The sequence below is a fragment of the Antechinus flavipes genome, chromosome 1 (assembly GCF_016432865.1).
Source record: "Antechinus flavipes isolate AdamAnt ecotype Samford, QLD, Australia chromosome 1, AdamAnt_v2, whole genome shotgun sequence".
In the NCBI taxonomy this organism is placed as follows: Eukaryota; Metazoa; Chordata; class Mammalia; order Dasyuromorphia; family Dasyuridae; genus Antechinus; species Antechinus flavipes.
In genome coordinates, this window is record NC_067398.1 from 186,892,099 (window position 1) to 186,905,094 (window position 12,996).

The 12,996-nt window shown below is 35.4% G+C and overlaps 1 protein-coding gene across 1 annotated transcript in view; it reads left to right on the forward strand.

Moving 5' to 3' along the window:
* Positions 1-12,996, forward strand: part of CAST (calpastatin) — a 137,945-nt gene that overhangs the window by 114,804 nt on the left and 10,145 nt on the right. The window contains exons 23-26 of the mRNA XM_051994099.1: positions 79-126; positions 283-375; positions 8,233-8,328; positions 10,582-10,686. Of these exons, the coding sequence (XP_051850059.1) occupies positions 79-126; positions 283-375; positions 8,233-8,328; positions 10,582-10,686 (342 nt within the window). The remainder of the gene's footprint in view (positions 1-78; positions 127-282; positions 376-8,232; positions 8,329-10,581; positions 10,687-12,996) is intronic.

Genomic DNA, 12,996 nt, shown 5'->3' on the forward strand with positions numbered 1-12,996 from the left:
AATTATTGGAATGCTTAAGAAATTTTATGCTAACGACAAAATGCAAAAATGACTTTCTTCAATGTTTTTTTACTACAGTGTGAAGAAAATAAACTGCTTGAGAAAAAACAAAGAGAAAAGGTTTCAGTAAGTAAACTACTTTGTTTGGGTCAGAATAGGATAAGCCTGGAGTTGGCACAGTTTCTTACTTGTACTTTGAATGACATCTAAATGATTAGAGTGGCATGGAAGTTCATCACAATGAGCTATGAACTTTGTGGATTCTTTTCCTGATTTCTGCAGCCTATGAGTGAAAGTGATATCCTAGATGCTTTGTCAGAGAGCTTTTCATCTTCCAAAGCACCTGTAACCCACGCTGCAGTATCTGCAGCACATGTAAGTTTTTCAATTTCTTTTTTACTTCTTTACTTTTAATGGAGATGTTTCAGACCTTGACCATGACTTTTAAACTATTCTTCTTGAAACTTTGGGTCGGGGGAATAATCTTGGACTTTGCAAAGAAAAGAGGAAAAGAATAAAATCTTCCATTTAAAAAAATTATGTACTGTAAAATATTGCTCATTCTTATTGATCATCTTATTCTAAATCAGGAGTATGTAATTTGTTTTTTTTTTTAATATTTTGATGACTGTATTTCAATATAATTGGTTTCCTTAGATATTTTATGCATTTATATTATATTTTTTTTTCTGAGACAATTGGGGTGACTTGCCCAGGGTCACACAACCAGGAAGTGTTAAGTGTCTGAGGTCAAATTTGAACTCAAGTCCTCCTGACTTCAGGGCTGGTGCTCTATCCACTGTACCACCTAGCTGCCCCTGCATTTATAATATTCTGAGAGAGGTTCAAAGATTTCACCAGATTAACTAGTTGGCAGAAGTGTCCACAGCACACATAAAATTAAGAAACTGTGCTCTAAATTGTTGAGATAAATATAAATACTTTGTCTTGGAGGATGTTAAGACTACTAGGAGAAGTTTACATTTGCATTTTACTGAAGATCATCCTCAAAGAATATATTTACCAGCGAATATTCCTGTGATTGTGTGTGACTGAGTAGTTTGAGGGCACTGCACCATCAGCCAGCCCTTGGTAATGTGGCATATGAACAGAGAGAACAGAGAAACCTGACTAATAAAACAGAATAAGGTGAGAAAGGTTTATCAGCTGAGGAATTATTCCAAACGTACATGGTCTTCATTAAAACTTGTCTTAACAAGTATGAATATTATATAGTATGGTGAAATAACTTCTGTCACATTGTCAGGTATCTTTCTGACTCTCAGGAATTACTAACCAGGGAGAATTCTCACTACTTCCTAAAGTGAACTTAGTAAATAGTATGGCTATCTTGTTTTAATAGGCCTAATCAATTTTTTTCCCCTCCTGAGGGAATTGAGGTTAAGTGACTTGCCCAGGGTCTCACATCTAGGAAGTGTTAAGTGTCTGAGATCAAATTTGAACTCAGGTCCTCCTGACTTCAGGGCTCTATCCACTGCGCCACCTAGCTGCCCCCAGCCTAATCAATTTTAAAAAAATAGGACCATGTCACAGAGATATGTAATTCAAATTTAGAAACTACAGAATAGAGGATGAATTTTATGTGTGACTAGGTCTGTATATTGTTGGAATTATCCAGTATCCTATCCACTAATCAACAAGCAGTTAATAAGTTCCACTATCTGCTAAAACTGTGCTAAGTAGCAGGCATGCAAAAATGAAAATCGGATAACCCAATATAAAAGAGCATGTGTACTGTCAGAGAAGGCAATATATACACATAAGAGAGAATGCAGAATACGAGGTTGGTGGGAATAGGGAAAGGATCGTCGCTACCTAGGGTGATCAAGGAAGGCCTCAAGTAGAGATTCAGGTGTGGAATTTCAGGTACGGGATGGAGTGGAGGCCGCTGCAGTGGCATGTGAGGGAAAGCCACAAGATCAGTTTGTCTAGGCTAATAAGGAAGCTGTGAGCCTGGTAGGTTGGAGGTGGCTTGTAAAGGGTTGTAAATGCCCAACTGAGAAGCTGGTGGCCACAGAAGTTTATTGAGGTGGAGAGTGATCTAGTTAGGCTGGTACTTATCTTGGCAGCCTTTTGGAGAGTGAACTGAAGAAGGAAGAGACCTGACATGGAGCCCAGTCAGGAAGCTATTTCAGTGACTCAGATGAAAAATGGTGAGGACTGGGAGAGAAGGCAATAAATATGGGAAGTGTTATGGAATCTGTAGAAATATCAGAACTTGTTAACTTATTGAATGTGTTCTGGTGCCAAGATTGAGAAGGATATGCCCTGGAGCCTCCCAAATTCTCCTTCAAACTACATGAAAACCCCCTTCAAACTGAGCTAGGGGCAGGCAGACAAGCTTGCCAGCTCAGCTCTGTGTCACTGGGTAGGAGGGAAGCAAGTTAGAGCAGCCTCACAGCAGGGAACTTGCCAGGGAGTGAGGCAGCCTAGCAGCCCCCGCAGCACAAGCCACAGAGAAGCCTCCCCTCTCCCCCCCCACTGCTAACCAGGAGTGAGGCCCCACCCATAAGCTCCTTGGGCCAAGCGCACATCAAGGTCCCTATCCCAGGGACCACCAGCAGGGAAGCCCTGTCTCCATACCCAGCAGTGAGGCCCTGCCACTGAGGCAGCCCAAGGGAGGCCAACAAGGAGGCCTAGTTCCAGCACAAGGCAGCTGCTAGGCCCTGGTGCCCAGAGAAAGCTGGCAGCAAGATACTGGGTCCCAGCATAGGAAGCCTGGGACAATGCCACAACAGAACCCAACTCTCACATAAAAAATGCCAAGTCAGAAAATAGGCAGGAAAATGAGCCAAAAAATTTGACTACAGAAAGTTACTGTGGTGGCAAGGAGGATCAAAACATGAATTTAGGAAAGCACAAGTGTCAAAATGACTACATGTGAAAAATGTAATTTGGTCTCAGGCCCAGAAAGAGCTCCTGCAAGAGCTTAAAATGGATTTTAATAAACCAATTAGAGAAGTAAAAGAATTGGGAAAAGACATGAAAGTAATGAGAGAGAAACATGGAAAAAAGTATTATGGAAAAAGATAGGCAAAAATTCACCAAAGAAAATAACTCCTTAAAAAATAGAATTGGCTAAATGGAAAAGGGAGGCACAAAAGCTAACCAAAGAAAACAACTCCTCAAAAAATTAGCATTGGACAAATGGAAGCTGACTTTATGGGACATCAAGATAAAATGAAAAGAAAAAGAAAAAGGTGAAAAAAAAGAATGAAATTTCTCATTGAAAAAAAAAACAAACAAACAGAAAAAACAAATGATCTGGAAAATAGTTCTAGAGAGATCATTTAAGATTTATTGGAATACCCAAAAGGCACAATTTCAACAACAACAACAGCTGGGCAACATTTTTCAAGACAGTTTCTAGCAAAATTGTTCTATTAGCTTACAACCAGAAGACAAACTAAAACAATGAAACAATTCAGCAATCATCACTTGAAAGGCATCCTAAAATGAAAACTCCCAGAACGTCATAACCAAATTTGAAAGCTCCTAGGTGAAAGAGATAGTACTGCAAGCAGCCAAAAAGAAACAATTCAAATATTGTAGAACCACAATCATGGTTACTTACATAGGATTTGGCACCTTCCACATTGAAGAACTATAGGGCTTGAAAGATGATACTCCAGAAGACAAAGGCATTAAGATTATTACCAAGAATCACATATCCAGCAAAACTGAATATAATCCTTTAGGAGGAAAAATAGATATTTGCCAAAATAGAGGACTTTCAAACATTCCTAATTAAAAAAGCAGAGCTAAATTTTAAAAAAATTGATCTCCAAATACAAGCCACAAGAAAAACATAAAAAGGTAAAAAGAAACAAGAAAGATAACATAAAAGACTCAATAAGGTTAAACTGTTCCTATTCCTATATGGTAAGATAATATTTATAGCTCTTAAGAAATGTATTACTATAAAGGCAATTTGAGGAAGAGTGTGGACTGATTACTTGGATGTCGAGTATTTTTTATGGAATAATATCCCAAATATAAAATAAAGTAGTGAAAAAGAAGATTGCAGTGGGAGAAAAAGGAAGGGGGAGACAGAATGGGGTAAATTTTCTCACATAAAACAAGAAAGAGATATTGTAATGGAAAAGAAGATAAGTGTTAGGATGGACAAAGCTTGACCCTTATTGTCATCAGAATTGGCTCAAAGAGGGAATAACATACACATTCAGTTGCATACAGAAATCAGTCTTATCAATAAGGAAATAAAGAGAGACAGGGATAAGAGAAGGTGTGTGGGAGTGGGGGACTGATAGAAGGGGTGGCAGATTAGGGGAGGCAATGATCAAATATATAACACAAGGTGAAGGTAAGAGAGAGAGAGAAGGATAAACAAGGGAAAATAGTATATGCTATTTATGTAGTGTATTGTAGTTATAGCCATAAATGTGAATGGGATGAATCTATCCCTAAAATGAAGGTATATAGCAGAATGGATTAAAACCCAGAATTCCACAATATATTGTTTACATGAAACATATCTGAAGTATAGGCACACACACACACATACACATACAGCTTAAGGGACTAGAGCAGAATCTATTATGCTTCAGCTAATGCAAAGAAAGTAGGGGTAAGTAATTATGATCTCAGACAAAGCAAAAGTAAAGAAATCTAGTTTTAAAATCTAAGGAAGGATACAGTATCTTACTGAAAGGTACCATAGACAGTGAATAAATACTAAACATTTATGTACCAAATGATAGCCATCTAAATTTTTGAAGAAATTAAGTGTTACAGGAGAAAAAAATAAATATATATATATATATATATATATATATATATATATATATATATATATATATATAATTTTAAGGCTTTTTATTTTCAAAACATATGCTTAGTTTTCAACATTCACCCTTGCAAAACTTTGTGTTCCAAATTTTTTTTCTCCCTCTCTTGCCCCTATCCAGCCCTTAATACAGTTATCCAACTTACTTAATGCAAGTAATCCAATATGTGTTAAACATGTTGCAATTCTTCTATACATATTAACACAATTATCATGCTGCACAAGAAAAATCAGATCAAAAGGGAAAAAGTAAGAAAGAAAATAAAATGCAAGCAAACAATAACAAAAAAGAGTGAAAATACTATGTTGTGATCCACATTCAGTCCTCGCAGTCTTCTCTCTGGGTGCAGATGACTCTCTCTATCAGAAGGTCATTGGAACTGGACTGAATCACCTCGCTGTTGAAAAGAGCCACATCCATCAGAATTAGTCATCATATAATCTTGCTATTGCGATTTACAATGATTTCTTGGTTCTTCTTACTTCACTTAGCATCAGTTCATGTAAATCTCCCTAGGCTTCTCTGAAATCATCCTGCTGATTATTTCATACAGAACAATAAAATTTCTCAGCATTCATATACCATAATTATTCAGCTATTCTCCAACTGAACAGCCACTTGATTTCCAGTTCCTTGACACTACAAAAAGGGCTGCTACAAACATTTTTGCCCACGTGCATTCTTTTTCCTTTTTTTGTGATTTCTTTGGAATACAGGCCTAATAGAGACACTGCTGGATCAAAAGGTATTGACAGTTTGATAGCCCTTTGGGCATAATTCCATATTGCTTTCTATAATGGTTGAATCAGTTTACAACTTCACCAACAAAACATTAGTGTCCCAGTTTTCCTATTCTCCCTCCAACATAACATTATTTTCTCCTGTCCTCTTAACCAATCAGAGTTGTATAATGGTTAGATGACATTTATAAGAGAAATGAAGAGCTAGTTCAATATTCAGAGAACTGTCAACATAATTGACTATATCAATAAGAAAACTAATAGAAATCATAAGATTATCTCAATAGAAGCAGAAAAAGCCTTTAACAAAATGCAATACCCATTCCTATTAAAAGCAGTAGAGGGCATAGGAATAAATGAAGCTTACCTTAAGATGATAAGTAATATTTATCTAAAACGATTAGCAATTATTATCTGTGAAGCCTTCTCAAATATAATCAGTGGTGAAGCAAGAATACCCATTATCATCTCTTCAATATTGTACTGGAAATACTGCCTGTAGTAGTAAGAAAAGAAAAAGAAATTGAATTAGAATAGACAATAAGGAAACAAAACTGTCACTCTGCAGATGATATGTTATTATATTTTGAGAATGCTAGAGAATCAATTAAAAAGCTAGTTTAAATAATTAACAATTTTTGCATATAAACCCCACATAAATCATCAGCATTTCTAAATATTACTAACAAAGTCCAGCAACAAGAGATAAAAAGAAATATTTCATTTAAAATAATTGTAGACAATATAAAATATTTGGGAATCTACCTCATAAGACAAACCCAGAAATTATATAAACACAATTACAATATACTTTTCACACAAGGTAAGATATAAACAATTAGAAAAATATTAATTGCTTATGGATAGGCTGAGCTAATGTAATTCAATGATAATTCTACCTAAATTAATCTATTTATTCCATGTCATACCAATCAAACTACCAAAAAATTATTTTGTAGAGCTAAGAAAAAAATGACAAAATTCATCTGGAAAAACAGAAGGTCAAGGATATTAAGAGAGCTGATTAAAAAATGTGAAGGAAGGTAGTCTATCCATACCAGATCTAAACTCTTTTATAAAGCAGTAATCATTGAAATGCTCTGATACTGGCTAAGAAATAGAATGGTAGGTCATTGGAATACATTAGGTACACAATACATTATAATAAATTATCATAGTCATCTAGGATATGCTAAATCAGAGATCCAAGCCTTTGGTATAAAATTCATTATCTGGCAAAAACTGCTGGGAAAAATTGAAAACAGTATGTGAGAAACTAGGTATAGACCAATATCTGACAATGTATACAAAGATAAGGTTAAAATGAATATGTGATTTAGACATAAAGGAAAATAGAAGAACATAGAATAGTTTACCCATCAGAGCTATAGATAAGGTAAAAATTTTTGATCAAACAATATACAGAGAACATTTCAAAATATAAGATAGATAAATTTTGATTATAAAAAATGTAAAAGTTTTTGCACAAACAAAACCAGTGCAACCAAAACAGGAAAGGGGGGAGGAGGAATTGTATCAAGTATCTCTGATAAAGGCCTCATTTTTCAAATATATAAAGAACTAAGTCAAATTTATCAGAATATAAATCATTAATAAATAGTCATAGGATGTAACAGGAAACTTGAAGACAAATCTATCTATACTCATATGAAAAAATGCTTAAAATCTCTATTAGAGAAATGCAAATCAAAACAACTCTGAGATACCACCTATCCCTATCAGATTGATTAATATAGCAAAAAAAGAAAAATTGTATGTAGGTGTTGAATGTTGGGAGGATGTGAAAAAACTGGGATGCTAATTCTCTGTTGATGGAGTTGTAAATTGATCCAATGATTCTGGAGAGCAATTTGGAACTATGCCCAAAGGAATATGAAACTGTGCTTTGATCCAGCCAATACCATTACTAGGTCTGCATTGCAAAAAGCTCAAAAAGAAAATGTTGAGGGAGGATCTGTTTGTACAAAGACATAGCAGCTGTTTTGGGGATGACTAAGAATTGGACATCAAGGGGATATTTATCATTTGAGGAATGACTAAACAAGCTGTGGTATGTAATTGTGATGGAATATTATTATGCTATAAGAAATGATGAGCAAGATTTAAAAAAAAACAAACTTATATGAACTGATGCAAAGTGAAGTGAACAGGACCAGGACAACATTACACACTGTAACAGCAATATTGTATGATAAAGAACTATAAATGACTTAGCTATTCTCAGCACTGCAGTGATCCAAAACAGTCCTAAAGGACTCATGATGAAACATGCAATTCACTTTCAGAAAGTGAATTGATGTTATGTAGACACGGATTGAAAGATATTTTTCACTTTCTTTTTGTTGTTCAAATCTTATACGAAATGAATAATATGGTACTGTTTTATATAATTGCACATGTATAACTTGTGTTGCATTTCTCACTGTGTCAGAGAAAAAGACAAGAAAGAGGGAGAGTCAGATAGAATTAGGAACTCAAAACTTTTAGTAAAAAATTATTTTAATATGTAATTGAGGAAAACATAAAATTAAAAAAAAAACAATCTGGTGGGGAAGAAAAGAAAGAAAAACTTTGACCATCATCTTTTTAATTTCCTGTAGTTCCTTTGGTAGTAACCTTTTGATTATGTTTGGTCCCTTTAGAAATCAAAAAAAAAGAAATGTTTTACTGAGGTTGGTGTGATGACTGATCCCATACCACCTCCTACAAAGTGCTCTACAAGTCCACCTGATGCCTCAGTAAGTTTTCTTATCAAAAATCTTTCCAAAAAACTATCAGTTAATGTGTTAAAAAAAAAAATCAATTATCTACCAATTCTGAATTGCTAGGGCTGGTTATTTATTAAGATACTAGAGAGCACCTATTGTGATAAAGTCCTATAAGTAATGTCCTATATATCCTGTTGTATTAGAATCCCATAATTCATGTCCTCTATATCTTATCCTGAGCAGTACTTAGAAAAATTTTGGATTTCTATTTGCTTTCATTTCTTAGACAATGCATTTTCCCCATTTGTTCCGGTGGTAGTGGTGCTTTTTCCTGGAATGGTGAAAAAGTGATTACACCTATATTTCTTTTCTTTTTTGATGTTACCTCTAAAATCAGAGGATCATAGGTTCAGAGCTGCAAAGGCAGCTCTCAGAACTCAAAAAAAGGCAGCTCAGAGACCATTGATTCTAATCCTCTCATTTTAAATGTTTTACTACAAAGAATTGTTTTCAGGAAAAGGCATTTTCAGCAATCTCTGGCAAAAGATTACAGTTTGAGAAGGTAATGGGAACCTAATCCTGTGTTTTCCATGGGTTCAGTGTAACAACGTTTGCATTTCTTACTTTCACAGTGTTTTCTAGGAATATTAGTCTCACAAAAGAAAAGAGGCAGAAGATAATCCCTGTTCTCATGGCTATCATTATTTAATGCTTATTACACAGATTAAACTGTGCCCTTTAAAATCAGACTTTGGGGTGTGCTCAGAAATTGCAAGTACGATACCAATATCAACTCCACTTATGTTTCTCTCATGAAGATTATTCCCAAATTTACATATCCAGGCTTAATTTCCTTTCTGAGTTCCAGTCTTGTATCAACTGCTTCCTTAGATATCCCACAGACATCTCAGATTCAACAAGTCGGGGGTTGTGCACAGATTTATAGTCTTTGGATATGACTCCAAGTTGATTTCCAGAATAGTTGCTTCAGTTTACAAATCCACCAATAGTGCCTCACCTATCTTTCTAATCTTATTTTATACTACTCCCCTTTATGTACTCCATATTCAGCCAAATTCTAGCTAAATTTGGCCAAATTCTCCAAATCGGCATTCCATCTTCAGTCTTAATGTCATTGCATAGGTAGTCTCTCCTTGTGTACAGTGCTCTTACTCTTAACCTGTGACTCTTAGAAGGCAAGTTAATGGGTAGAAGTAAACTAGAAGAGTTAGCAGGAAGAAAAAATAAAAAATACACACAAGCACAATAATGACGATTGGGAGTAGAATTTATTTAAAAAAAAAAAAAGTAGGGGTGGTAACCATTGGCTCAAACAAAATCAAAGATTAAAAAAAGATTTGAGTAAAATCTACCTTAGGTATCAGTCATATTGATATTGTTTTAGATTTATATGTATGTATGCATATGTATATGTGTGCATATATGTAGGTAGGTGTATATATACATATATATGTGACTGCATTTGTGTGTGTGTGTGTATATAAAGTGTGCTTAACTGTAGACTGCTTGGGGAAGGTGGAAAAAGGAAAGGAAACCCTACAGGGAAGCAAATATGGCTAGTTCTGAATATAGTATCTTCTTATTTTATGTATGCTTTCTTGAAATGAAAACTTATTGTAAGATATTCTGAATCCTCCATGATGTTCTGATATACATATAAATAAAACAGTGCATTTTTTTCTTTTTCTATTTTTTCTTTTGTATTTTGTTTTAAATAAATACGTTTTTGAAAAAAGTTAGAATTGAGCAAGTGGATGCTAATGACTCTATGAGACATCAAGAATCCATCAAATTCAAAAGAATGAAAAAATAGAAGAAAATGTAAAGGGCTTCATTGGAAAAAGAAGTGACCACTATAGCTAAGTGTCTGCCAAGAGTAGGGGAAGGGAAAGGAGGAGGTGAAGAAGCATTTATAAAATGTCTATTCTGTACCAAGCACTAAGCACTTTACAAATTATATCTCATTTGATCCTCACCACAACTAGGGAAGTAGATATGCCTATATTACAGGACAGGAAAATGAGGTAGATGGAAATCAAGTGACTTACTCAAGCCCACACAGCTAGTAAGTATCTCAGAATGGACTTGAGTTCAGGTCTTCCTGATTCCAGGTTCAGCACTCTGTCCAATGAACCTCTTTATTGTTGATTCTGAAGATTTGCTTATGGGAAAAAAAGTCCAGCACATCTGTGTTGGGCTGCCCATCTATGATATAGCTATAGTTAATGTGTTTTTGTTTTTATTGTTGTTTTTACTCTTTAGCAAAAAGATAAAGGACTTGATGATGCATACGATGAACTTTCTCAATCCCTTGAACCAAGAAAACCAGACCCTGAAGAGAAGAAACCAGTGGAGGATAAAGTAAAGGTAAAAGAATAAAATTTAAAAAGACACTTATAATTTGATATAACAGCTACCTCCTCAACAGAAAAGGACAAGAGAGTTTTGAAATATAGGGTGTGCAAAGAGTCTAGAGATTCTTTTCCATTTAAGAAATAAAGTAGTATAATTCTATCTTCTAACCTATAAGCATGGATCAATTCCCAAATGCTGTCAGATTCTAATCACTTAAAAATATACTCTACTTATAGGGAGACAAATTAACATGTCCCCTAACATGCCCCCCTAACTAATTAACCTGCCAATGGTGCCTGTCATATTACACTGTAGATTTTTTTTTTTTAAATAAAGTCCAATGATCTTGTTGGAAAATTCTAAAACATGTTATTATTAAGAAGACAAATGATCAATGAGCATCTACCAAAACAAGCTATGATCATTACAGTGAGTTGGCATGACTTTATCAAGAATAGGTCATTTCCTTTCTGACAGGATTATCATACTAAAAAAGGGAATGCTGAGGATCTAGGTTACTTAGATCTTTTAGTAAGGGTTTTGATAAAAGATCCCCTATTCTTCTTGTGAAGGAGATGGAGAGACATGGATTAGACAAAAATACAATCATGGATTCAGAACTGGTTGATGACCAAACTCAAAGAGACATTGTTTAGTGTCAGTGCAGCGGGGAATCTCCAGTGGAGTGGCCCCATTCTCTGAATTTGATTGGCCCTGTGCTGTTTAATATATTTATCATTAGGCTCATCAGATTTTCAGACCACCCAAAGCTGGGAAAGATAGCTAACGTTAAATTAGATAATATTTGTAAGAGTCTTTAGCGCAGTACGTGACACTTTATAAATGTTTATTCCCTTATCTTCCAACAGATTAGATGATGGATTGAGGATTAACTATATATATATATACATACACATATATATATATATATATATAGACAGGTTAGAACATCGAGCTGAATCTTATCAAATGAAATTCAATAGGGATAAAAATAAAGACTTGCAGTTGGATACAAAAATCAACTACACAGATATAAGATGGAGGACATCTGCATAGACTGCAGTTGTTTAGAAAAGAATCTGAGTGTTTCAGTGGACTGGAAACTCAATCTAAATGTGCTGCCTTAGGAGACCCTTAGTTTCTAGAAGTAGGGAAATGATAACTTTGCTAGAATCTGTCTTCATCAGATCTCATCTGGAAGTTCAGCTCTGGACACCAGGGTCTAAAACAATCTATTGATAAGGTGAAAGTTGTCTAGAAAGGAGCAGTTAGGATAGTGAAGGGCCTTGAGTTCATGGCATATGGTTAAAGAAACTAGACATGTTTAGCCTGCAAAAAAACCTATCTCAATAGTGGATTGAGAGATGATACCTACACACTAGTATTTAAAGGGCTCTTATGTAGTGAAGGATTTGGATATGTTCCACTTTGGCCCCAGAGTACAGAACCAGAAGCAAAGGTTGGAGGTAAATTAAAACTCAGTGTTAGAAAAAGCTGTCTATTAAAGTGGAATGGCTTTCCTCAAAAAATGAAGGTTCTCTCTTTTTGGAAATCTTCAAACAGAGGTTGAATTACCACAGTATGAATATGTTATAAAGGGCATTGCTTTATTGTGAGTTAGACTAAATAACTGCCAAAGTCCTTTGCAGCGCTCACACACTGTAATTCTATCATGCTAAATGAAGAAGAGTGTAATGACCACGTATTTAAAATCAGCCGGAGTCAGGAATTCAGGTTAAGGGAAAAATCTTCAATCTTTATTGAAGTGAAGAGGTGAATAAGGATTGCAAAAGCAATATGGGCAAGAAGGATTGCGATAGTAATATGGGCAGCTACGACAGGAAGCCAGCTAGCAGAGAGAGACCTGAGCTGAAAAAGCCGTCGCAATCACAATCGCAAATGCTAGCCGTCTCTCCTTCCCCTTCCTTTTCCACTCCCCTGCCTCCACCCACCAAAATCGTCATTTCCTATACAACACATCAGGACTTGCACAAAGAGTGGGTGGGGGCCATTCTTTCTCCAAGCTTATATATTAATAGAGTATGGTCCAATTACTATTTAGCCTCTCGTGCTTGGGACCTCAGTGCATCAACTCAAGCCTCAGCCCATTATAGAAGAGGAAATGTAGCCCATGACCATAGATGGCTTTTTCTAGGAGTTTGACTGGGACATGAAGAGATATTGGACAGTGATACAGAGTGAAGCTTTGTTTTAAGGACAAGGGAGACCTGAAGCTTGTTAAAGTCAAATATTAAAGCGTCAGGAGACAGAGATTGAAGAGGAAAGAGGAAAGGGAGAGTACAAGCATGAGAACAAAAATGA